The sequence below is a fragment of the Uloborus diversus genome, chromosome 8, assembly GCF_026930045.1.
Source record: "Uloborus diversus isolate 005 chromosome 8, Udiv.v.3.1, whole genome shotgun sequence".
NCBI classification, from domain to species: Eukaryota; Metazoa; Arthropoda; class Arachnida; order Araneae; family Uloboridae; genus Uloborus; species Uloborus diversus.
This window is the reverse complement of record NC_072738.1, coordinates 136,666,195-136,689,316: the sequence shown is the minus strand read 5'-3', so window position 1 is coordinate 136,689,316 and position 23,122 is coordinate 136,666,195. Positions and strand designations below refer to the sequence as shown.

Sequence of the window (23,122 nt, the reverse complement as noted above, 5' to 3'; positions counted from 1 at the left end):
ACATTAAAGATTTTTTAAGGGAGGCAAAAACGGCATTTTTTTCCAGTAATGCATAACAACATTGATTTTATTGATTGTAAGTTTACGATTAGAAATTGTAGGTAGTCGAGCTTAATTATTTCCTTTCTTTCGACTTAATCCTTATAAAATGGCAAAAAACTTAATAATGTAAAAGATTTCTTAACTGAAACTCAATAAACGAACAAATTAACGTGAAGTTAAATTTACAAGTACAAAAAATATAATCACATTTCAAAGAAGAAGAAAAAGCGAAGCACTTTCCTTTCCCATTTACAAATTTCCTTTTTTTTCTTTCTTTCAACAGCGTAATATAATTTCACTCTAAGGCAAAAATTCTGAATTTATATAAAAAAGGTTTTAGATTAAAAAACAATATCTAAGCTGAAGACTTTATTTAGAATTAATAAAATTGAAAGTAAGCAGATTTATATCTTTGTTGAGGTTTGCATTTCCACTTTCAATTACGTAAAATATATCTCAAAACATTTTTCAGAAAAATGAGTGTTTTCTGCATTTGTTTTTTTTTTTTACTAGAAGGAGGCAAAGGAATAGTTTAGCTTTTTACACAATAATAACGATGATTATTATAATAATAATAGTAAAATAATATTGGAAATAATAGCATTAACAACGCCAATTTAATAATAACCATGGCAATTATAATTTGATAATGAAATACAATATATGTAGAGATATACACTATATGACCAAAAGTATTGGAACACGTTCAAAAATTCACATTTTTAAGGATTTCTCAAAAAATAAAAGACCAATTGCTTTGTAACTTTTGTCACATAACAGGTTATGCTCCAGCTGTCAGTTTTCAATTAAAATTATATCACCCTTGCTTTTTGGGGGTGAGTAACAAAGTGAGGAAAACAAAAATGTTTTTTCGTCATCAATCATTATAAATAGCTCAGAATAAGCTGTAAATTTCAGAAATTGTTAAGCTTACTATGTATAAAATTTTGGCTCTTATCACGCAGTTTTTCATCAAAGCTGACGACACTTTCATAAAACTTGTCAGCATACAAGAGAAGCATAATACTGAAATTTGAATAAAACTGTTGAAAATTTAATACAATATGGACATTTAAAGCAGTTAATTTATCACTACGCATGTGCGAAAGATAGCTATTTATAACATGCATCATCTAACACCTAACTAAATTTCACAATTCATAAAAACTTCCACTTCAATATCTGTGAAATTTAGAAAATTATCAGCAAACTAATCAATCGAGTTAATTAGTGAAAAATAGTTATTTACTGTTTCTTTATTTTGGATAATTTTTTTTTTCAGCTGCATAGAATGAATACAATTAGCTACAGCACATTTAAGATTTTTTAAGGGAGGCAAAAACGGCATTTTTTTCCTCTCAAACTTTCAATAACTCTTGAATAGGCTTACGAATCGCGAGGAAAAGTTCGCAAATAAGCTGTTTTTTATCATGAATTACACTGAGCGATTGAAGTAAATGTTACAAACTTGCGACCGCCCCTTCACGGTACGTCGACTACCCAAGAATTATTGAAATTTAGCTTATTAGATCGCTAATAACTTTCTGTTTTTTTAAGATATTAAAACTGAAATTTTTTTATGAGTTGAAGAAGTTAGTTGGGATTTAGATTATGAAAGTTTTAAATTGCTATGTTTCATGCATGCGCAGTAAAAAATAATTGCTTAAAATGTCCATATTTTAACACATTTTATACTTATTTTGTATGCTGTCAAGTTTTCTGAAAGTTTCGTAGAAAAACTTTGCGGTTTTGAGCCAAAAACCTTCAAATAGAATTTGTAGTTTTCGAAGAAATGCTTATATTTTCGTGAATATCAGTGATACCATCCCAAAAGTATAAAACATAATTGTACATAGTAAGTTAAGTAATTTCTGAAATTTATAGCTCATTCTCAGCTATTTACGATGAATGATGATAAAAAAAAAAACATTTTTTCTTTCCTTTATTTATTACTGACCCCCGAAACGCAAAGGTCATCGAATTTTTATTGCAAAATGACAGCTGAAGCATACTTTTTATGTGACAAAAGTTTCAAAGGAATTGGTCGTTTATTGCTTGAGAAATCCTTAAAAATGTGAATTTTTGAAAGTGTCCCAATACATTTGGTTATATTGTGTATTTATTAAAGTTCAGTACGCTAGTGTGTTACAGTGATTTAAATGGCATAGAAGACGTATGTGAATAATGTCACGCTTTGAGTGGAAGGGGTGAGTGTAACTGTTTGTTTTAAGAGGGACACAAGTATTGTCACATCACATTTTTTTAAACTTTGTTTTTCAAAAATAGCATGACACATGACAAGTGAAATGGAGGGAGTAAGTTGAAGTGCGACCTTTTGCGACTAAAAATGAAAAAAAAAAAAAAAAACACTGCTCAAAACAATTGGGGGATGAATTTACACAAAAGGGAATAAACCTTTGTGAGGTAGCCTTGCAAAGGTTTAAACTGGAGTATACAATACACGTGTATTAAGATGCAATACAACAAAAAAGAAGCCTGTCCAACATTGTCTATGCAACAGTTATTTGTGTTTTTCTCGGATTCCTGTCCCGTAATAAAACGTCAAGCCGGCAATGTACGGTGGCGTAGCACTTTATAATATAAAAAAAAAAAAAAAAAATTCTGAAATTTTGAATTCAAATTATATTTTTCGCAATCACGAACTGCTACAGAACCCTACTCATTGGAGTTATTGTTTCTAGAAACGGCTCCTGTACCCTTAAACCTGCACCTCCTCCTGGACGGTTACGTGTGCATAGTTGTGTGTGTGTGTGTGTGTGGGCTTGTGTGTGTGCGTGGACCTGTGTGTATGCACGTAGGCGTCTGTGAGTGTATGTGTTTGTGAAGTCATGTGTTTGTATGTGTGTGAGCGTGCGTGTGTGTAGGACATGGACGCCTCCTACCAGTTGAAGCGGATAGCTCAGGACCGGGGAACAGCCGCGCCTGCAGAGGCCGGTGGGCGGTGGTGATGGTGTGCCTGGACTAAGCTGAAAAAGGAACCACAACGCCAAGGAGGGTCAAATGAAAGCAATAAGCAATCGTGATTGCTCAAAAAAAAAAGGAAAAATTAATTTGAATTCTGAAATTTTGAATTCAAATTATGTTTTTCGCAATCACGACTTGCGACAGGACCCTAATCATTGGTTACTACCCTACTCACTTGTTTCTGTACACGGCTCCTGTCCCTCCAAGCCTACCTCTACGTGTGTACAGTTGTGTATGTGTAGGCTTTTGTGTGTGCGTAGACCTGTGTATATGCACGTTGGCGTGTGTGCATATGTGTAAAGGTGCGTGTGTGTATGTGTGTGAGTGTGTATGAGCATGCATGTGTGTAGGACATGGACGCCATCGATTAGGAGCGACTACCGGGTGATGGAGTCGCGCCTGCAGGTGACTGTGAGGGTTGAAAAAGGCACGGACACCAAAGACGGTCAAATGAGAACAATAAGCAATCGTGATTGCTCAAAAAAAAAAAAAAAATTAATTTGAATTCTGAAATTTTGAATTCAAATTATGTTTTTCGCAATCACGAACTAAGACAGGACCCTACTTATTGGAGTTATTGTTTCTAGAAACGGCTCCCCCCCCCCCCAAGCCTGCCTCTCCTCCTGGGCGGTTACGTGTGCATAGTTTTGTGTGTGCGTAGATTTGTGTGTATGCACGTAGGCGTGTGTGAGGGTATGTGTGTGAAGTCGTGTGTGTGAACGTGCGTGTGTGTAGGATATGGACGCATCCGACCAGGAGAAGTGGATAGCTCAAAAACCGGAGCAGCCGCGCCGCGCCGCCAGCAGAGGACGGTGGGCGGTGGTGCTGCAAAGGCTTCTGGTCCAAGCTGAAAAAGGCACGGACGCCAAAAACGGTCAAATGAGAACAATAAGCAATCGTGATTGCTCAAAAAAACGAACGGTTGAATATTGCCGCTCAGACAGTGAAAAAATGGGCTTCTGTTAAATCGCGATTTCTACACTTGTATCTTTTTTCAGCTTTTCGAGAACAGAAACGTTTATTTGCTTCTGAAGCTTACGTTTCATTTTCATGTTTGCTGCAAACATAGAGGCTTTATTAGAATTTAGTTTCCGGAATAACATTTTTCTCAATTTTGTTAAAACAATGTGCTTCCCTAAGTGTTTTAAGCAGTGTAGATATAAACTGCCCCATATCAATAACACCCAATCGATAATCGCTTTTAAAAGCTTCAAAATCTCAATTAGCTCTTAATTTCATGAATAGTTTAAAACCCCTCAAACCAGAAATAAGCACAACTGTATTATGCCATGCTACAGCAATTTATCAAATTTTACGCTACATATTTCAAAGCGGTCATTACGTCAACAAAACATGAAAGAGCATTGATAATTCAAGTGCACACGTGACGCAGAAAACAAGCTTCAATGACGTCGTTAACTCAAGTTTAATGTGAATTCTGGAGAAAGCATTGACATGCAATTAATGCATGTTAGCTCCTAGACGAACTCTGACTTTCTGACAGCAAATCATTATGTAAAACGTAGTCTTGATAGGATAATGTTTCATTGAGCATGTTTAAAATATTGCGCGAGAGGAAAAACTTATTTTTATGCTTTATTGATTAGTTCGTGATTTTTTTTAAGTATTGCCCTAAAAACATTTGTGATTTTCAAAAAAAAAAAAAAAACGAGCTGATGTGTGTGTGCATCACATGACTTCCTTTTACTCCAATTTTAATGTCATTTTCCCATTATTGGCAATTTTAATGTGATTCAAGAGTTTACTCTCTAAATATCACCACCAGTGGCCAAATTAAAACCAGATTTTAAAAAAAATCGCAAAATTTTCAGATACAGATAAATTTTCATATAAAGTAAAAATACAGATAAATTTTCGCAATATTCGCAGTTTTAATGTGATTCCATGGTTAACTCTCAAAATATGGCCAAATTAAAACCAGATTGAAAACAAAAAAAAAAGCGCCAAATTCGTCGTCAACTCGGCAAAAAAACTTGGCGACCAAAAGACTGGCGATATATCGCCAAGTGTCCGCCAAATTATAACACCACTTGAGTATACATTGAAATTAACAATGATGTCCCCCCTAAAAGGGGCAAAAGACCCCTTTAGAGACACCCGAATGCAACCAAAAAACAAGGTGCACAACTAGACCCCACTAGGAGACTACGTACCAAATTTCAACTTTCTAGGACATACCGTTCTTGAGTTATGCGACATACATAAGCACATACGTACATACGTACATACAGACGTCACGAGAAAATTCGTTGTAACTAATTCAGGAATCGTCAAAATGGCCATTTCGCGTGTCTGTACGTCCTTAGGCACTTATCCACGTATGGTCGAGTCGAAAAAAACTCAATATTCATTCGGGGGTGAGTAAAATGGAAATTAAGGTCGATTTTTGTGAGAAAATTTTTTCGCGAATACTTCCTTTTTTGTAAAAGAAAGTAAAAACATATCAAAAAAATAAATAAATGGTTTTCGGATTTTTTTTCCACAAATTTGTTTTCCTCAAAATTCTCCAAAAAGAGAAAAACTACGTGTCTAATTTTTCTTACTTCGAGATATATCAGTTCCTGAATACTGAGCAAATTTTCAAAATATAAATAAACACCTAACAGTTACATCAGTTTGTTAGACGATTTTTTTAAACAATTTTTTTGAGAACCGTATTTGTGTATAAACATAGGAGTGGTACTTTACAGCAGTAAATATTTTAAACCTTTAATTAAACATTTTTTTAAAATAAATTCCTTAAGTGTCTAGAGTAAGCTTTCACTTCTTCTTTATCTTTATCTTCTTCTTTACTAATAATAAAGCTGAAAGTCTCTCTGTCCGGAGGATGTCTGGATGTCTGGAGGATGTCTGTGACGCGCATAGCGCCTAGACCGTTCGGCCGATTTTCATGAAATTTGGCACAAAGTTAGTATGTAGCATGGGGGTGTGCACCTCGAAGCGATTTTTCGAAAATTCGATGTGGTTCTTTTTTTATTCCAATTTTAAGAAAAAACTATCATAAATTACGAAATTATCATAACGTGGAACCGTAACATGGGCACAAGCCAATTGGCGAGATACGAAATTATCATAGCGTGGAACCGTAACGTCGGTACAAGAAAATTGACGAGAAAATTCACCATACATTATTTGTAAATATACAAGCGAACCAAAAGACCTTTAATTTTTCTATTACGGGCGAAGCCGTGCGGGTGCCACTAGTTACTAATAATAAAGCTGAAAGTCCCTCTGTCCAGAGGATGTCTGGATGTCTGTAGGATGTCTGTGACGCGCATAGCGCCCAAACCGTTCGGCCGATTTTCATGAAATTTGGCACAAAGTTAGTATGTAGCATGGGGGTGTGCACCTCGAAGCGATTTTTCGAAAATTCGATGTGGTTCTTTTTCTATTCCAATTTTAAGGAAAAAAATATCATAAGATGGACGAGTAAATTACGAAATTATCATAACGTGAAACCGTAACATGGGCACAAGCCAATTGGCGAGATACGAAATTATCATAACGTGGAACCGTAAGATGGGTACAAGCCAACTGGCGAGAAAATTCACCACACATTATTTGTAAATATACAGGCGAACCAAAATATCTTTTGATTTTTCTATTACGGGCAAAGCCGTGCGGGTATCACTAGTTACTAATAATAAAGCAGAAAGTCTCTCTGTCCGGAGGATGTCTGGATGTCTGTGACGCGCATAGCGCCTAAACCGTTCGGCCGATTTTCATGAAATGTGGCACAAAGTTAGTATGTAGCATGGGGGTGTGCACCTCGAAGCGATTTTTCGAAAATTCGATGTGGTTCTTTTTTTATTCCAATTTTAAGAAAAAAACTATCATAAATTACGAAATTATCCTAACGTGAAACCGTAACATGAGCACAAGCCAATTGGCGAGATACGAAATTATCATAACGTGGAACTGTAACGTCGGTACAAGCCAATTAGCGAGAAAATTCACCATACATTATTTGTAAATATACAAGCGAACCAAAAGACCTTTAATTTTTCTATTACGGGCGAAGTCGTGCGGGTGCCACTCGTTATTATCTTTACTAATAATAAAGCTGAAAGTCTCTCTGTCCGGAGGATGTCTGGATGTCTGTAGGATGTCGATTAATACGAAATCATCATAACGTGAAACCGTTATGAGCCATGGGCGAGTCATTCAACATAGCCAATTGGCGAGAAATTCATCCTCCATTATTTGTTAATATACAGGCGAACCAATGACCTTTTACTTTTCTACTACGGGCAAAGCCGTGCGGGTGCCACTAGTTACTAATAATAAAACTGAAAGTCTCTCTGTCCGGAGGATGTCTGGATGTCTGTAGGATGTCTGTGACGCGCATAGCGCCTAGACCGTTCGGCCGATTTTCATGAAATTTGGCACAAAGTTAGTTTGTAGCATGGGGGTGTGCACCTCGAAGCGATTTTTCAAAAATTCGATTTTGTTCTTTTTCTATTCCAATTTTAAGAACGAAATTGACATAAGATAGGCGAGTAATTTACGAAATTATCATAACGTGGAACCTTTACATGGGCACAAGCCAATTGGCGAGAAAATTCACCATACATTATTTGTAAATATACAGGCGAACCAAAAAACCTTTTAATTTTTCTATTACGGGCAAAGCCGTGCGGGTACTACTAGTAACTATTAAATGTATTGAGGTAGAATAATATGAAACTTAAATAATTTGCTATTTCATCTTTTTTTTTAATATGGAATATATTGTTTGCTGTATACATTTAATACATTCCATTACAAGAAACAAGCAATTGTGATGCATGCCAAACATCAAAGCACTGCAGAATAATTGCAAAGCCTAGCGTTTGCATTCATTAGATGCTTTCATTTAGCTAATAGCAAAGCAACTGGACATTACCTTCCCCGTAGCTTTGAATCCCAAATGTAGGTCGTCGTTTATTGCTATGTAATTTTGAATAGTTTCGAGACATGAAAGTCAATCCGTATAATGCTCCCGTAAATGCATTAATAGTTTCTAGAACTAAGACCAGATGAGAGACAACTGTTAAATTAGTTGAAATATCTAAATTATTAATTTCTCGCTTATTTTGAATTAACGTTAGCAACAACATTTTATAACTTCTTGAGATTTGAAACTGGAAAAAGAATGCCAACAATGGTTTTGTGTTTTTTATTTTAAAAATATTAGGCTATGTGTTTAAAATTTTATGTATATTAATTAGAAAGTTGTTTGTGATTACCAGTTCTGTATTAGATAGCATTTGGAAGTATAAGGCGTATGCCGGATAGTAAAAGTGCAGTATCTGCTACAGTTTCGTTTCTCTCTTTTTTAGTAAATTTATATCATACATTGTACTCCTCACTTAACAGCTTATTTCATTACCTGGTTATTGTTTTTGTCGCGATCCAATAGACCACATCTTTCTGATTTATAGTTTTCAATTTCTAAATTATGTTTTGCCCTCACCCTTTATTTTAAAATTTTAATATATATTTTAGTATTATTTAAGGATTGCTTTTAAATTAAATTTCAAATTTCAGCAATAGAGTCCCTTTATAATCCGTAAATGGAAAGGTGGATAGGCTAAATTGGCGGAAAAATAAGGAGTGAATATAAATGAAAAAATAACAAAAGTACTAAAATAAATTGACAACTCCCTCCCTTTGTCGCATGTTACGCTATTTTTCATAAACATATCCTTATAAAAAATGCTTGATTTCACATTTCTTGTAACCCCCTCTATCCTTTCTTTTCATAAACTGCCTCAAAGTGTGACATCATTTGTTTACAGCCCCTTAGTGCAAAGTCAGAAAACAAATAGGGATAAATTATTATTATTATTATTTTAAATTTCATACAGCAAAGCAAGAAAACTAAACTTAAAAGGGTAAATTTAAAAATATACAAATAACTTGTATAACGGAGAAACATCTTTAACGAGAGATTTTTAAGTGTTTTTGACTCTGTTTGTCTAATATCATAACCACCCAAAACAAAAAATAAATCTGCATAAGCAACAAGTTCTCTACTTATGTATAAAATTACAGATCTTAGAAAGATACCCACTGCTATCAGTGTAATTCTAGGAAGCAGCACTCGATCAGCAAGTTTTGCATCTTATCATTCATTAGGCAATTTGCATATCGCTGCAGTTTTCGGGATGGCATGAAATAGGCTCGTTTTATATGTTCACATCGGTCGTCTTCATTTTGGGCACAAGATGAAGCTTCTTGTGGCTGCGGTGGTTCTTTTCTGCGTGACAGCAAGTAAGCGTCGTTTTAAAGATTAGATATGTTTCGTTTCATTAAACTGGTATATTTTTACGAATTTGTTGTAAAAGTTGGATGGGTTTAGTAAAATCTTAACATTCCTTTTTTTACGATGTTAAATATGTACCTCGTTAATCCGAACACTGCTTAACGAACTACGGATAATACCTATATAACGATCTTAGTAGTATTGTTTATTAGTTATAGTTTTTCGATATAACGATCTGCAGTTAAGACGAATCTATTTTAAAGATCCCTTTGAGTTCGTTTTAACGAGAATGCGTTTAAACGGGGGAAACTATTTTGTCGCCAGTGAATGGTAGTAGCAATTTAGCAGTCATTTTTTTTAGTCGCCACTCTTTCATATATAAAAAAAACTAAAATTTTTCTTGAAGTTCAAAGTTGTAAACGTTTAAATAAATGTTAGTACAGTCGGATCTCGATAAATCTAAACTTTTATCACGAATATTCCTTTGTCTCAAAGTTTTATTTCGGTCCCAAAATCTTGAGCTAGTTGTAGAAATTTCCCATAAATCGAACTACCAATAACTCGAACTTTTAGGCCGGTCTATTGGGACTTAGAGTATTTGTGAGTTAACTGTACTACAACTTAAATAATTAATTTACAATATATGTTACTATATTTTGGGGAAAAAGCTTCGAGAACTTTCCTCATAACGCCGTTTGTACATTATAAGTAGTGTCACCAGGGGCGGCAATTTGTGGCGTCCCCCTCTCAACACCCCCCCCCCCCGAAAAAATAAGGAACGCTTTACGTAAACATAACGTCGCTGAAATTTCAAGAAGAACTTATTTTTACTTTTGTCGGGTAAGGAAAGTTTAAATTAATAAAACAGAATAAAATACAAATGTAATTTATTTAAAATTTTGCTTTTACCTTTTATTGACTGCGCCTTTCCCATTAAATTTCGGGATTCCAAAATTAGTTTCACTGAAATTTTAGCGATTAAATATAATTTAAAACATATTGGGGAAAATAATCAGATTTAAAGTATTTATATTTTTTATAAACGCTTCAATTTAATTTTGATGTCACCCCTCAGATGGGTGTCACCCGGATGGACTTCCCCGTAGTGACAATCTGCAATAAATTTCGTTGGTTTATTTTTTGATCTAGCGATTGAAAGCTGATATCTAATCAGCCTTTATTTTTTCGTCGCCTTGTGGGCGGTAGTGACAAATCGTTTTGCCCTTATTGTAAAGCCCCCCGTGCCAGTCTATGTTCAGTACGTAGTAAAGACTATACAAAGAAATCTATTAAAGCAATTTATTTTAAGTATGATATTTTTTTACTTATTATGTCATACCTTTAGATGTACAATACCAAACAGCTACGGCATACCGAAAATACAGTGTCGCTGTTTTTAGGAATCATCATTCTGGATCAGCTGTAGCGCAACTGGAGGCAGTAGACTTCTAACATACGATAAATTACTTTTACACCGATGGCTAAAATTATTATTGCTTATAGCTGAAATTATTTGAACACCAGTGAGCGGTGGCACTTACAAAGGGAGGACCCAAGGAGTCCGGATCCCTCCCTTGCCCTTGATTTTTTTTGATTGACTATTATCATATGTATGTAGTACGTGAAATAATTCCAAGTTAAGTTAACAATAATTTCAGGTTTAACAAAAAAAAAAAAAAAAATATTTTCTCTCTTTCTTCCCTGGAAAAATTCAACCTTATGTAATCATGAATTGTTCTATAATGATTAATTTGCTTCGCTTTTTTTGTTTTTATTTTGTGAAAATTATCAGCATTCATTATCGTGCTTTCTGGTATTTTAACTCAGTATGTGTTGTTAACCCGGGTGTAGTTGCGTCTCCTTATATTAAGTCAGGGCTCCCGTTTCGGTCTTTTCCCAGCCCTAGCGATCCTTGAGACGAAAAAAAAAATGGAATGATTTATTTTTGTTGTTGCTTCAGCTAATATAATATTATAAATTTACTATGCAAAAGTATGTAATGAAGAACAATATTTACAGCGTTTATGAAAGAAAGTAACTGTCGGAGACTTAACTATAGGTTGTCGCGCTATTGGTCTCAATGACCGACATACATTTCCGAAAGCTAAGCAGCTAAGTACCGAAAGAAATTCCAGAATTCTGAGTAATGGTTGAGGAGTTGCTCCAGGCCAGCTACACAGATGGTCCTGATTGCCAATTTCAGGAGTGGTGGGATAGAGTATATGACAACGGACGGGGTATAGACCAATACGCGACTACTTAACGGTTAATAAATTAATTTTATTAACTAATGCCAAGAAATTATTCAATAACGTTTTAAAAATGATCTTTATTACTTCCACTCGATAAAATTAAAAAAAAGGATGCGTGTTGGAGTATAGAAGGAAAATGGTAGCATTTAATTCTGGACCTCCCCCCCCCTCTTGAAAAATTCCCGTGTGCGCCACAGCCAGTCAGGGGTTGACAAACATATTGAGGCTTCTCATCATTAAAGTTAAGGAAAATCTATTGTGTAACTCTTCAAGTATCCACGTCTTACCTGTAACACCGCAACGTTGCAAGTGACGGCGAAACAGCTCGTTTACGGCATCCGGAGACTGCAGCTTCATAACTGTTATAGAACAAGTCTAGAAATGTCTTAACAGTGCCAAGGAAGACTTGATGTGAATTTCAACGCTATTATCACTGTCAAACGAGCGTTTTTTTTTCCTTTAAAAATTTTTTTGCTGTATAAATACTGCACTCGGTTATATATTAGAACTATTACCTCATACCTACTTAAGATTATTATCCCACTTTTGAACTACAGGATTTTTCAATTTAGTATAATAATGTTGTTTTTTTCTTTACTTTAAATCTAATTGGTGTGTCCCGATATAGGCTAGAAATGTAATCAAAGCGAAAAACTACTTCGAAATACTTTTAGAACAGTGAAATACATTTTATTGCAGCGAAATTTAGTAAAACAGTAAAAACCAAAAAACAAAACACCGGACTGCGTAAAAAGCAAAAAAAAAAAAAACTAAAAAGAAAAAAAATTTAATTCCAGTAGTTTAGAATGTTATTAAGCACTACTGAATAACTAAAGCATTAAAACAGTTATATAATCAATACATACATAAGACAAATCATAAATTCAAAAGCAGAATAGCAAATTAAATAACTTATAATATCCCAAAAAAAATTCTGTGTAGCTTTGATCAAAGCTGGCGGCAAACAATAGAATAAAAAAATATAACCAAAATTTAAAAAGTGCAAGTGACTCAGCTGTAAAAGAAAAGTATCAAAGGATGTGATATAGAAGCATTGTGAGTATTTTTAACTACTCAAAAACGTATGAAAGAAAAAGTAAAAACAAGTAAACAGAAAATACCTAAAATAACTTTAAAAAATATTGATCCAAAAATACTAAATTTTCATTATGAAACAAAAAGAGAGGCACGTGTTTTCTTGACCTAGCTCTAGTGCAACCATAGCCAGGAAAGTCCTAAATCTCCAGTAAAATACAAACCATACTACCCATTCGAACCTAACCGGTCGTAAAAACTCAAAAAATCCCTAAAAACTCTATTTTGTAGAAAACAGTTAAATAAAGACTATAATAAACCTTTACGTCTATCAAATGTCTTGACTACCTTGGTTACTTTGCAAGGCAGTAAAAAAAAACCATGTATCTATCTTATGTTATCTATATCGGATACTTCGCTTGGAATAAACTCTTGTATTTATCGAGTGCATTGACCATATCGGCATCTTCATGAAACAGAAATATATGTATCTATCCAGTGTATAGACTGTATCGGATACTTATCAAAGCAGCAATAAATTCTAGTACAGTAAAACCTGTGAAGTTGACCACCCTTGTAAGTTGACCACCTGTTTAAGTTGACCTTTTTTTTTCAAGCACGAAATTAGCCCTTATCATGTAAACCAACCTTTGTAAGTTGACTACTTGTTTAAGTTGACCATTCAGTAGTGCACCGCAAGTGGTCAACTTACACAGGTTTCCCTGTATTTATCACATGCGTTGACTGTAATACCGTACTAAGGCCAAACTCGTATCTGCAGCCGAGTTCAGAATAAGAAACTGCCACTTAAAGTTATGTGCCTCAATGAATTTAATGCGGAAGCAACTTTAAAAAAATGATAATAATTAAAAAATAATAAACACTTCTCACCGACGAATGACCATAAACGTTGTATTTAGGTGCTATATGTGACAGAAAAAAACCTGGTGTCCGTTACTCAATTTTGATCAAAAGTGCATGACTTTTGCGCTTAGCACAGCAGTGTACCAGATAAAATACGGATTTACCCTCCGTTTATTTCCTTAAAGAGTTTTCTCAAAATGTTTTGATTATATTAGCGGAATTGATTCATGATTTAAAAGTTGAGTAACGGTGAGAATATTGAATTATGAAAATATTACTTTGTTTTAAAATGGATTAATTTAAATAGCAAAGTACTAAATCATCTCGTTAAAGCTGCATTAAAAAAAAAAAAAAAACTTTTTTTTTTTTTTGTTTAAAACAGATCAATTTGATTAAGCAACTACTATATCATCCCCGCTTAAGCTGTCTTTTATAAAAATTGTCGTTTAGGGATATGTCGTCACCTTCAGGGGAAATGACAAATAAATAGTTAATATTTGAGGATTTATTTTTTTTTTCAGAAAATACTTCCCTTTAGTATCGGATTGCAAAAATTTTGTTTGTCTTGAAAACAACATAAATCATATACAAACAACAAAAAACATAATATGCAGTTGTTCACTTCTCTCTTAACTTAAAATAGATTTCAACAGATAACTTGGGGTGCATCTCTTAAATCCTATAAAAATCTAAAATGGATAGAGAGTTTATAAATATCTGATTTTATCAGCCAATCGATCAGAATTCGCCCAAAAACCAAAAAATATATTACTGACATCAATGGCAATATTAGCTTCAAGCTTCGTAGCTCGTATACGTAGACATGAATAACTTCCCAGATATACTTTTAATATTTATTTTGCGGGTCGATGAATTTTCAAAAAATTAATTTAACAGCAAAAAAATCTCTCTTTAGTTAATCTAACCCTTTATACCTCAACAACCCTGATTTGAAAAAAAACTGATGCAATAGAATATATCATACTAAGCATGAAAAAAAAATAGTTTTAAACAACTACAACGTTAACTCGATGATCAATTGAAACAAAACTGATTGATGCATTTCTGCCAAAAGAATAAATACCGCTGTAAATTTCCATAATTCAAAACTTTTAACTCGATTTATGAGCATACGTAATTCAGTCTTTACGTAATTCTAACTTCTTTTTCAGATGCCTACCAGGTTCCCAAAGAACTTTTACTTGGCCCTAGTAAGTTTTTCCAAGTTTACTATCATCTATTAACTAAAATATATCATTACAAACAATTACAATATTTTTATGGAAAATACTAAACAAATATCGTATCTTTTCAAGTGTTCTTGGCGGGCCAAACTCATGTATATAACGTCACAATCGATTTGGTATCGAGCATATCCGGACTGAGCTCTCAGCATGCTCGATTCACCCTAAGCGCCGATGCATCAATTTATGCCAATTCAAATAAAGATCATGTGCTCAAGGTAAGCTATTTGGATAAAATAAACACATTTTTAATGTCATTTGTAGATCGTATGTAAAGGGTGTTTTTTTAGAGGTATAGAACTTTAAGTTGGCAACACTGTTAGATATGTGTGCCATTTTGATAGCTTTCACTTGTTTTGTGTTCAGTTCGGTTTGCCATTTCATGATGAATAGACAACAAGGCTGTGCAACGTGCCACACAGCGCGTGTCACAATTGATTTATTGAAAAAAAAAAAAGTTTGGAGAACGAATAATTTCGCGTAATGAACCCGTGAATTGGCCTGCAAGATCAAGCGATTTAACACCGCTGGACTACTTTTTCTGGGGCTATGTGGAGTGTCTGGTCTGCACCAATAAACCACAGACGATTGACGCCTTGGAAGAGAACATTCGCCACCTTGTTACTGACATACGGCCTCTATTGCTGCAAAAAGTGAGAAAATTGGACTTTCCAATTGGACTTTCTCCGAGCTAGCCGAGGTGGCCATATGCCGGAAATCATATTTAAATAAAAATGGCAAGGATTCATCTTTCGAATAAAGCAACATTCATGGCAATTAACAACATTTAACTGTGTTTTATTTGAACCTAAAGTTCTCTACCTCTAAAAAAAAACACCCTTTATAATTTTTAATCTATTAAACGTTTTTACGCAAATTTTTAACATGTATATAAAATATGAGCGTGGGTGTGTGAGTTTTTTGCATTTTTTAACACCCTAAAAATCTCTTCCACAGTTAACGAACGTCCGGACCACTGGACCTATGACCTCTGTCTCCAATTATGCCTCACCTATTACTCTTTTTGACAGTAAGGAATTGGAAGATCAACTTTCTGTTCCGATTAAATTCACGTTAGAAAAGAAACAAGTAAGCACCATTTTTCTCACTGAACAGTTCGAGTTCACATAAAAACTTGTTCACAATCACTATGAATGTATGATTACAGGTTTAGTGTATGCATAAGACATGCTCTTAGAAGACTTAAAATATTAAATGAATCAATTAACCAACTTTTTGAAGCACAGAAAATGCAAATTACTGCAGACACGTGATTCGGTGTTAAAGGAACACATTTTTCATTGCAAAGAAGTATGAGCTTCTGCATGAAAAGTCATCCGAGGAAAATATTAGTAAAAAAAATGCTATAGTCCAGTAGGGCAAACGTCTAATTTATTTTTATTTAAAAGTAAGAAATGACTTTTTTGAATTACTTTTCTTGTATTTACGTGCAAATGAATTTGAAGGGCCACGGGGAAGAATGATCATAGTCCACCATGCTCAAATTTTCCTCATTACGTTTTTGAGATTGAAATCTCGAATCGTTTCCAAGTTAGCCTCATTCTTCCCTGCTAAAACTCACTCACTATGATGATTCTTGCCTGAATAATATTTCTCTTGAATACTGTCTGTAATAATCTACGTGTTCCCATAGGTTAACCAGAGTTTTTTTTAGAAAAATGGACTTTGATCGTTCTTCCTCGTAGTCCTTCAATTATGTAACTATTAAGAAGAATCTAAGATGGATGAGATGAACTTTATCTGCGCAGAGAGCAGTAAATAGCTTTTAAAGGGGCAGTATAAATTGCTCGTACTAAACTCGAACTCATACTAAAAATATATGCAGTAGTACTGACAGGTAAGGGACTGCACATTTTTCATTTTTTGCATTTTTGTCATCACTCGTCCATTAGCTTTATTGCATAAGCTTGCTTATTTGGTTTCCGCTGCAAAAACGGAGCGAAAATGAGGTCTAACTCCATCACTTTCCTATTGTTGGTATGGGATCTAAGACACATTTCTTCAACTGTCTCGAAAACTCATTTCTGCAGATACTGCCGTTTACCTGCCCACGTCAGAGTACCTTGATATCTTTTTACTTCAGTTTACGAAAAAGTAAGTATTGTATTCGCGAAAAAAATTCACTTAAAAATCGACCTTAATTTCCATTTTACTCATCTCCGAATGAATATTGAGTTTTTTTCTCGACTTGACCATACGCGGATAAGTGCCTAGGAACGTATAGGCACGCGATATATCTATTTTGACGATTCCCGAGTTAGTTACGACGAGTTTTCTCGTGACGTTGGTCGCCAAGTTTTGTCGCCAACTTGGCGACAAATTTTGCGATTTTTTGATTTTAAATCTGGTTTCATCCTGGCCATTTTTGGTGATATTTAGAGAGTCAACTATTGAATAACATTAAAATTGCCAGTAATGGGGAAATGACATTAATTTGGAGTAAAAGGAAGTCATGTGATGCACGCATTAGTTCATTTTAATAATGATAATTTGAGAGGGTAATAAACAAAATTTTGTCTCTAAAGAAATCATGAGCTTATGTGTGAATTCTAGAACAAAGATTTAGTTCTCTTCATAATTAAACATTACTTTTTGATGAGATGTATAAGCTTTCACGAGCGGGGCAAAATGGATTTTTTTTTTTTTTTTTTTTCGAAGAAGTGACCCTTATGATTTTTTTAAAATAATGTATCTTTTTTATTTATGTATGTTTAATTTTGGTTTTTGAAAATAAACAGACTGATTGAATATTTTTTTTAAAAAGGTCACTAGCTATACCTTGGATGAAAGGGAAACGCTGGAAACAAAGAAAATCAAGAAGAGTATTTTGCGCATGCTCGAACTGTACGTTGATGAAGACAAGATTGAAAGTGACACCTTTAGTGTTTTGCCAATCACTTACAATTTGACCAGAGTATGTATATCTATTTCAAAATAATAGAGTTGTCAATAAAAGGTAAAAATTCGTATTAAAGTTCGTTAAAAAATTCTTATAAAAGTTCTTAATGGTAACTCGAAATAGTGTCAGTTTATTTCAATAGAAATAGTTCAAAATAGCACGCAAGAGCAAGTATCCATTTGATATGATTTATCATTATCTTTGTATAATATTAAAACTCATATGTACGATTTTCAAAAATTATATTGAGTATATCGTACCATATTAATTAAATGCGCTTCAAAGTCATCAAAAATATGCAACACAAATAGGCTTTAATTCGAATGATGCATGTAGGATAAATTTATAATGATTAAATTCAAAATGAAAATGAATAAGATCACACATATGTACACTGACAGGCAAGCATTCCAATCAAACAATTGAATTAAACAAACTGCGTCTTAAATTAATAATCTACTTGAAAATCTCGCTTGAGTCCTAACCATTCGGTTGCGCTATATTAAAAAATAAAGGTGAAAACATGGGAATTCTTACTTTCATTGCTGTTGCTACGTGCATAAAAATTTGACGATCTTTGGTTGAATAAAAACAATGGGCATGTTAAGTGTGCGATTCAAAGTATGTTTAAAACAAATGTACATAATGCTAACTTTTTTTTACAAAAATATCACCAAAACCAAAAAATGTAAGTAGAAAAAGGAAATGATAGGGTACAAATATTTGAACTTTAACGACACAGAGTCCATTAATACACGCATTATACTTAGATAAAATGCGGAATAATACTGGTAACGTTTGGTGACGTAGTAAGCAACTGAATATGCAGAGTAGCTATAAATGAGGCAAACCTAACCTGGCAGCCTACGTAAGGCTATGATTAGGATCTGCGTAGCCTTCACAACACTACCAAGTTAGCTTTGTCCCAATAACAGGTAATTTGTACACTACAAGCTTTTAAACTTAAGCGATAATGAAGGTTTAGAGAATTTTTTTTAAAAAATATACATTAAATTAAACAACTATTTAAAATAGGACCTTATGAATGGCTGCACTGAAAACAAAAATTCAAGAAGTTCCTAGAAAATACTAGGTTTGCTAGTGCAACTCATCTGGTAAAAAATAGAAGTTCCCTACTAAAAATCTGTAATCTTCCTGAAATTAACCAGGAACCTTACTGAAGAACTCAAAAACTTTTCTAATTAAATTGAGTCATGCCCCTGAAATAAATCAAAAACCTTCCAACAAAACCCAGACATTCTATTAAAAATATCCTTCCCCTTCCTGATTTACTGTGAAATGGCAAATATTTCCGAGGCAAAGGCAAGGTTGAAGGCAAACTCTTAACTCCTTGACTTGTCTGCAATTCTTGTAGAGCTACTATAAGGTGTCCTGAAAAAGACCGACTGTTTTCAAAAATTTATAACAGGAGAACGGTTTCTGAAAAAGACAAATTCTTGCAGAAAATTCATGTGGTGAGCCCTAGATTTTTTTCCCTCAGAATTTCAAATTTTAGTTCAAATTTTTTTTCAATAAATGACGCTGCACTTAGTAAGCCGGTAAGTCAAAAAAGATGAATTGAAATTCACGGATTTTTCCGCCGATTGCGACATGGGATTACAGCCGACGATTGTTTGAAAATATTGTTTTGTTCTTTTGTTCATTGTTTTCGCAAAATTATGATGTAATTTTCTATTTTTTTTTCTGATTTACGGGCTTACTACCTGCAGCGCCATCTATTGGAAAAAATTTCGACTAAAATTTTGAACTCGGGGGGGGGGGGGGATTTACGATCCACCATATGAATTTTCTGCAAGAATTATTTTTTTAAGTTACTTACCGTTTTCCTGGAAATTTTTAAAAACCATCAGTCTTTTTCAGGACACCCTGCATATCCAAAGAATGCATTTTGCTCTCGCATGGGCCTCAGCCAATCTAGAAGGTCCGTCTCAAAGTTGTAAGTTAATCACCTTATAAAAGGATGAGAATATCTTCACACAGGCGGCAAAGTACATATTTCGCAGCAGAGAGAATTCTGCACTCATGAAACCTGTAACAAAACAAGAAACATTTCGCAAAAATATTTGTTTTTGTCAGAAAACCATGAAAACCCTTGAAATAACAGTACGTTGCTTAGAATTGATCTGGGGCTTTTCGTGATAATTTGTGAATCTGCGAACTTCCTCTCAATGTAGTGACATCTAAAGAAGCAACCTGTAGGGTAAGGGGTCCTGTAGCAGACATGCTTAACACATCGCTCGCAGGTTAACTCATTTTTCTCAGATTTTTAATGTATTTTTTACTCAGCAACATCAGTTTCACATATCTAAAATTATTGTTATTTCAATCCAACCTTATGAATGTCTGTTACCGATGCCGTTACCCAATCTGTTACCATAATAAAGGGTTTTCGTTCTTGTTTTACTGCAGAAAAGTCCAGTAGGGGATTATCAATCACAGTATGTCATAACATCAAGCCCATATGAAGAGTTTCCACTGGAGAGGAATGTCTTGAACGTCAGTCGCTCTGACAATTATGAGAACATTAGGTATCCCAGCCACGTGTTCGAACACAATTTTAAGCTGCAAGGTTGCCCAGCTGTCTGCAAAAATAACTGGACTGACAACAAATTCGGAGCCGGATGTCCAAGTGGATTTGAGCCGGTAAGGATAATATTACGCATTTTCATTATTATTTTTTTTTAACTTTAGCATAATTGTACCATAGTGAGCTAAATTATGCTTAATATATTTCAAATGTAATAATCATTCTGTTTCTGACCAAGCAAGCCACAAGCCAATAATAGATCTTTTGAAAACAACTCAGTAGTTGCAGCTAGTATCATGCTTTATTCTAAGTCGAAAATGCATTTAGCAGCAGAAATTAACTGTAAAATGTAAATATCTTTGAAGTCACAAGGAGCCCTCATAATTATACAGCAGTTCTGTTATTAAATACTGATCGAATGGACTTTGCTTGAATTATTTAAATGGAAAAAATATTTTCTAAAATTGGGAGAGAAAAAGCACGTTAAGTGTATTTAATTCTATTTTCAGCATCAATCGCATGTGAAAATGTACTATAACCATCATCATCGTTTGGTTAAGCAGGACAATGTATTACTTCCAGAAGACATTGACGCTGATGAGTACCATATTGCCAAGTCCTACGATCAAAAGATGGAAATATTCATCCGGTAAGATAAAAACTCCTTTCAGTTTTACTTCCTTTTACAAAAAAGGAAGTATTGTATTCGCGATAAAATTTTCACTCAAAAATCGACCTTAATTTCTATTTTGCTCACCTCCGAATTAATGTTGGGGTTTTTTTTCTCGACTCGACCACACGTGGATATATGCGTAGTAACGTACAGACCCGAAATATCCATTTTGACGATCCCCGAGTTAATTACAACGAGTTTTCTCGTGACGTCTGTATGTACGTATGTATGTGCGTATGTGTATATGTATCTGGCATAACTCAATAACGGTATGTCCTTAAAGGTTTAAATTTGGTACGTAGACTTCTAGTGGGGTCTAGTTGTGCACCTTTCCTTTTGGTTGCATTCGGATGTTCCATAGGGGGTCTTTTGCTCCTTTTTGGAGGGAAATCATTGTTAATTTTGATCTAAACTCAAGTGGTGTTATAATTTTGCGGACTCTTGGCCATATATCGCCAGTCTTTTGGTCACCAAGTTTTATCGCCAACTTGGCGACAATTTTGGCAAAAATTTTTTAAAAATCTGGTTTCGATTTGGCAACTGTTGGTAATATTTAGAGAGTAAACTATTGATTTACATTAAAATTGCCAATAATGAGAAAATGACATTAAATTGGAATAAAAGGAAGTCATTTGATGCACACGTCAGCTCGTTTTAATTTGCAGCTCAAAGACACATTCTTAGCGGCAGATTTCTTTCTGCTACATAAATTAACAAAAAATATGGTTTGAAACGAAAAAGCATTTATGTACGGAACACAGCAAACGCATTGCATACACGAAAAGTAAAATAATCTCAGTTGGGAGAGCGAGAAACAGTTTTCAATGTTTAACATTAGATTATTCCCTTTCTTTTCAATAAATAGACACATAAAATATTGTGTTTTGTCTTTAAGACTGCACTCTCACTGTAAGAGCAATTCAGAAACGTTCCTGGAAGGTAATGGGCAGTTAATATTCCCAATTTCTGACAGTAACATATCTTGAAATGAACAGGAACGTTTTCTGTTAAAAAACAGTAACCTTCTTGAAATTATCCTGAAATCTTTCTGAAGAATTCAGAACTCAACTCGATAAAAGCCAATCATGCCTCTCGACGATTTAGAGAAAATGGCTCGGCTCCAGCCTGGTATTCCGAGAAAGTTCTTTAATGCATTATTGTAACCATGACCAAAGTTGAAACGGAATTGCTAGTAAGTAAGTACAAAGTATCGCACTTGCCTACAGTTCTATGACCAGTTCAGAAATCCAGAGCCTTACATTACGCTCTCACTAGGAAGCTTAGTCAAAGCGGGACGGACCGTAGTCCAAATAACGCCGATACACTTAATAAACAAGCTAAGTTAATCTTTAAATTAGTAGCTAAAAATATTTTTTACAACAATGAGAAATCGGTATTTGTGTAACTTATAGCAATTCATGAAATGTTTTGACAAAGATACTTCATTTTTCAGAGAAACTTGATGAAAACCTGTGAAACTCCGAAAAATTCCACGAAAATGATCGGTGTCGTTTCGATTTTTTTTTAAAGTAAAACCTGATTTACCGTATGTATTTGAATTTCACCCTTGTTATTGTTGCTGTGGGTTTTTGAAAGTGTCAGTTTGTTATGTTAAGGCAATCGGTTGTCCCTCCGAGTGTGAAATAAGGTTAGTGATTAGGTTTTTGTTTGCAAGAAATGTTTCAGCACCAGAAATTAATCGGCAATTAAGGTTTTTGACGCCTAAAGAGTTAGTGTCCCATAGAGCGAAAAAAACCCGAACTCGGATCAAGTCTTTTGAATGGAAATAGATGGATCACCCACCGTACTGTCTGGACTTGGCGCCTATTGATTTCCACTTGGTTCACTACCCAAAGGAGTTTCATGGTGGCGAGCGCAACGTCACAAATGATGAAGTGAAATTAGCTTCAAGAATAGTTTTCCTTCCAGGCTACGAATTTATATTACTTATGCACTCAAAAGCTTGTTAAATGCTGTAAAAATATTCAAATAAGTATAGAAATTACGTAGAAAAATAAACAAAGGGGTAAGGTATGTAATTAACAATTCTTTTGAATAAAAAATTGTTTTCCTTTTCTTGAACCGTGTATACCAGGTGTTCTATAAGACGCCGTCTCTAAATTAGACCCTATAGATTTGAAGAGGAGAGATGAGAATAACCGAGTTCAAACTCAAATCCTACTATTTAATTAAACTATATCCATTACTTGGAAATCCATTATTTGATTTAATAAAACAAACTTTTCAGTTTTAACTCAGATATTTAGTAAAAGTCGTAATGTAGCTTCAAA

At 34.2% G+C, this 23,122-nt stretch overlaps 1 protein-coding gene across 1 annotated transcript in view; it reads left to right on the top strand.

Moving 5' to 3' along the window:
- The first annotated feature begins 9,233 nt into the window (after window positions 1-9,233).
- LOC129227286 (uncharacterized) overlaps window positions 9,234-23,122 on the top strand; it is a 63,509-nt gene continuing 49,620 nt past the window's right edge. Inside the window, exons 1-7 of the mRNA XM_054861822.1 lie at window positions 9,234-9,303; window positions 14,619-14,657; window positions 14,763-14,908; window positions 15,648-15,779; window positions 17,476-17,625; window positions 20,041-20,274; window positions 20,668-20,807. Of these exons, the coding sequence (XP_054717797.1) occupies window positions 9,258-9,303; window positions 14,619-14,657; window positions 14,763-14,908; window positions 15,648-15,779; window positions 17,476-17,625; window positions 20,041-20,274; window positions 20,668-20,807 (887 nt within the window). The 5' untranslated portion in view covers window positions 9,234-9,257. The remainder of the gene's footprint in view (window positions 9,304-14,618; window positions 14,658-14,762; window positions 14,909-15,647; window positions 15,780-17,475; window positions 17,626-20,040; window positions 20,275-20,667; window positions 20,808-23,122) is intronic.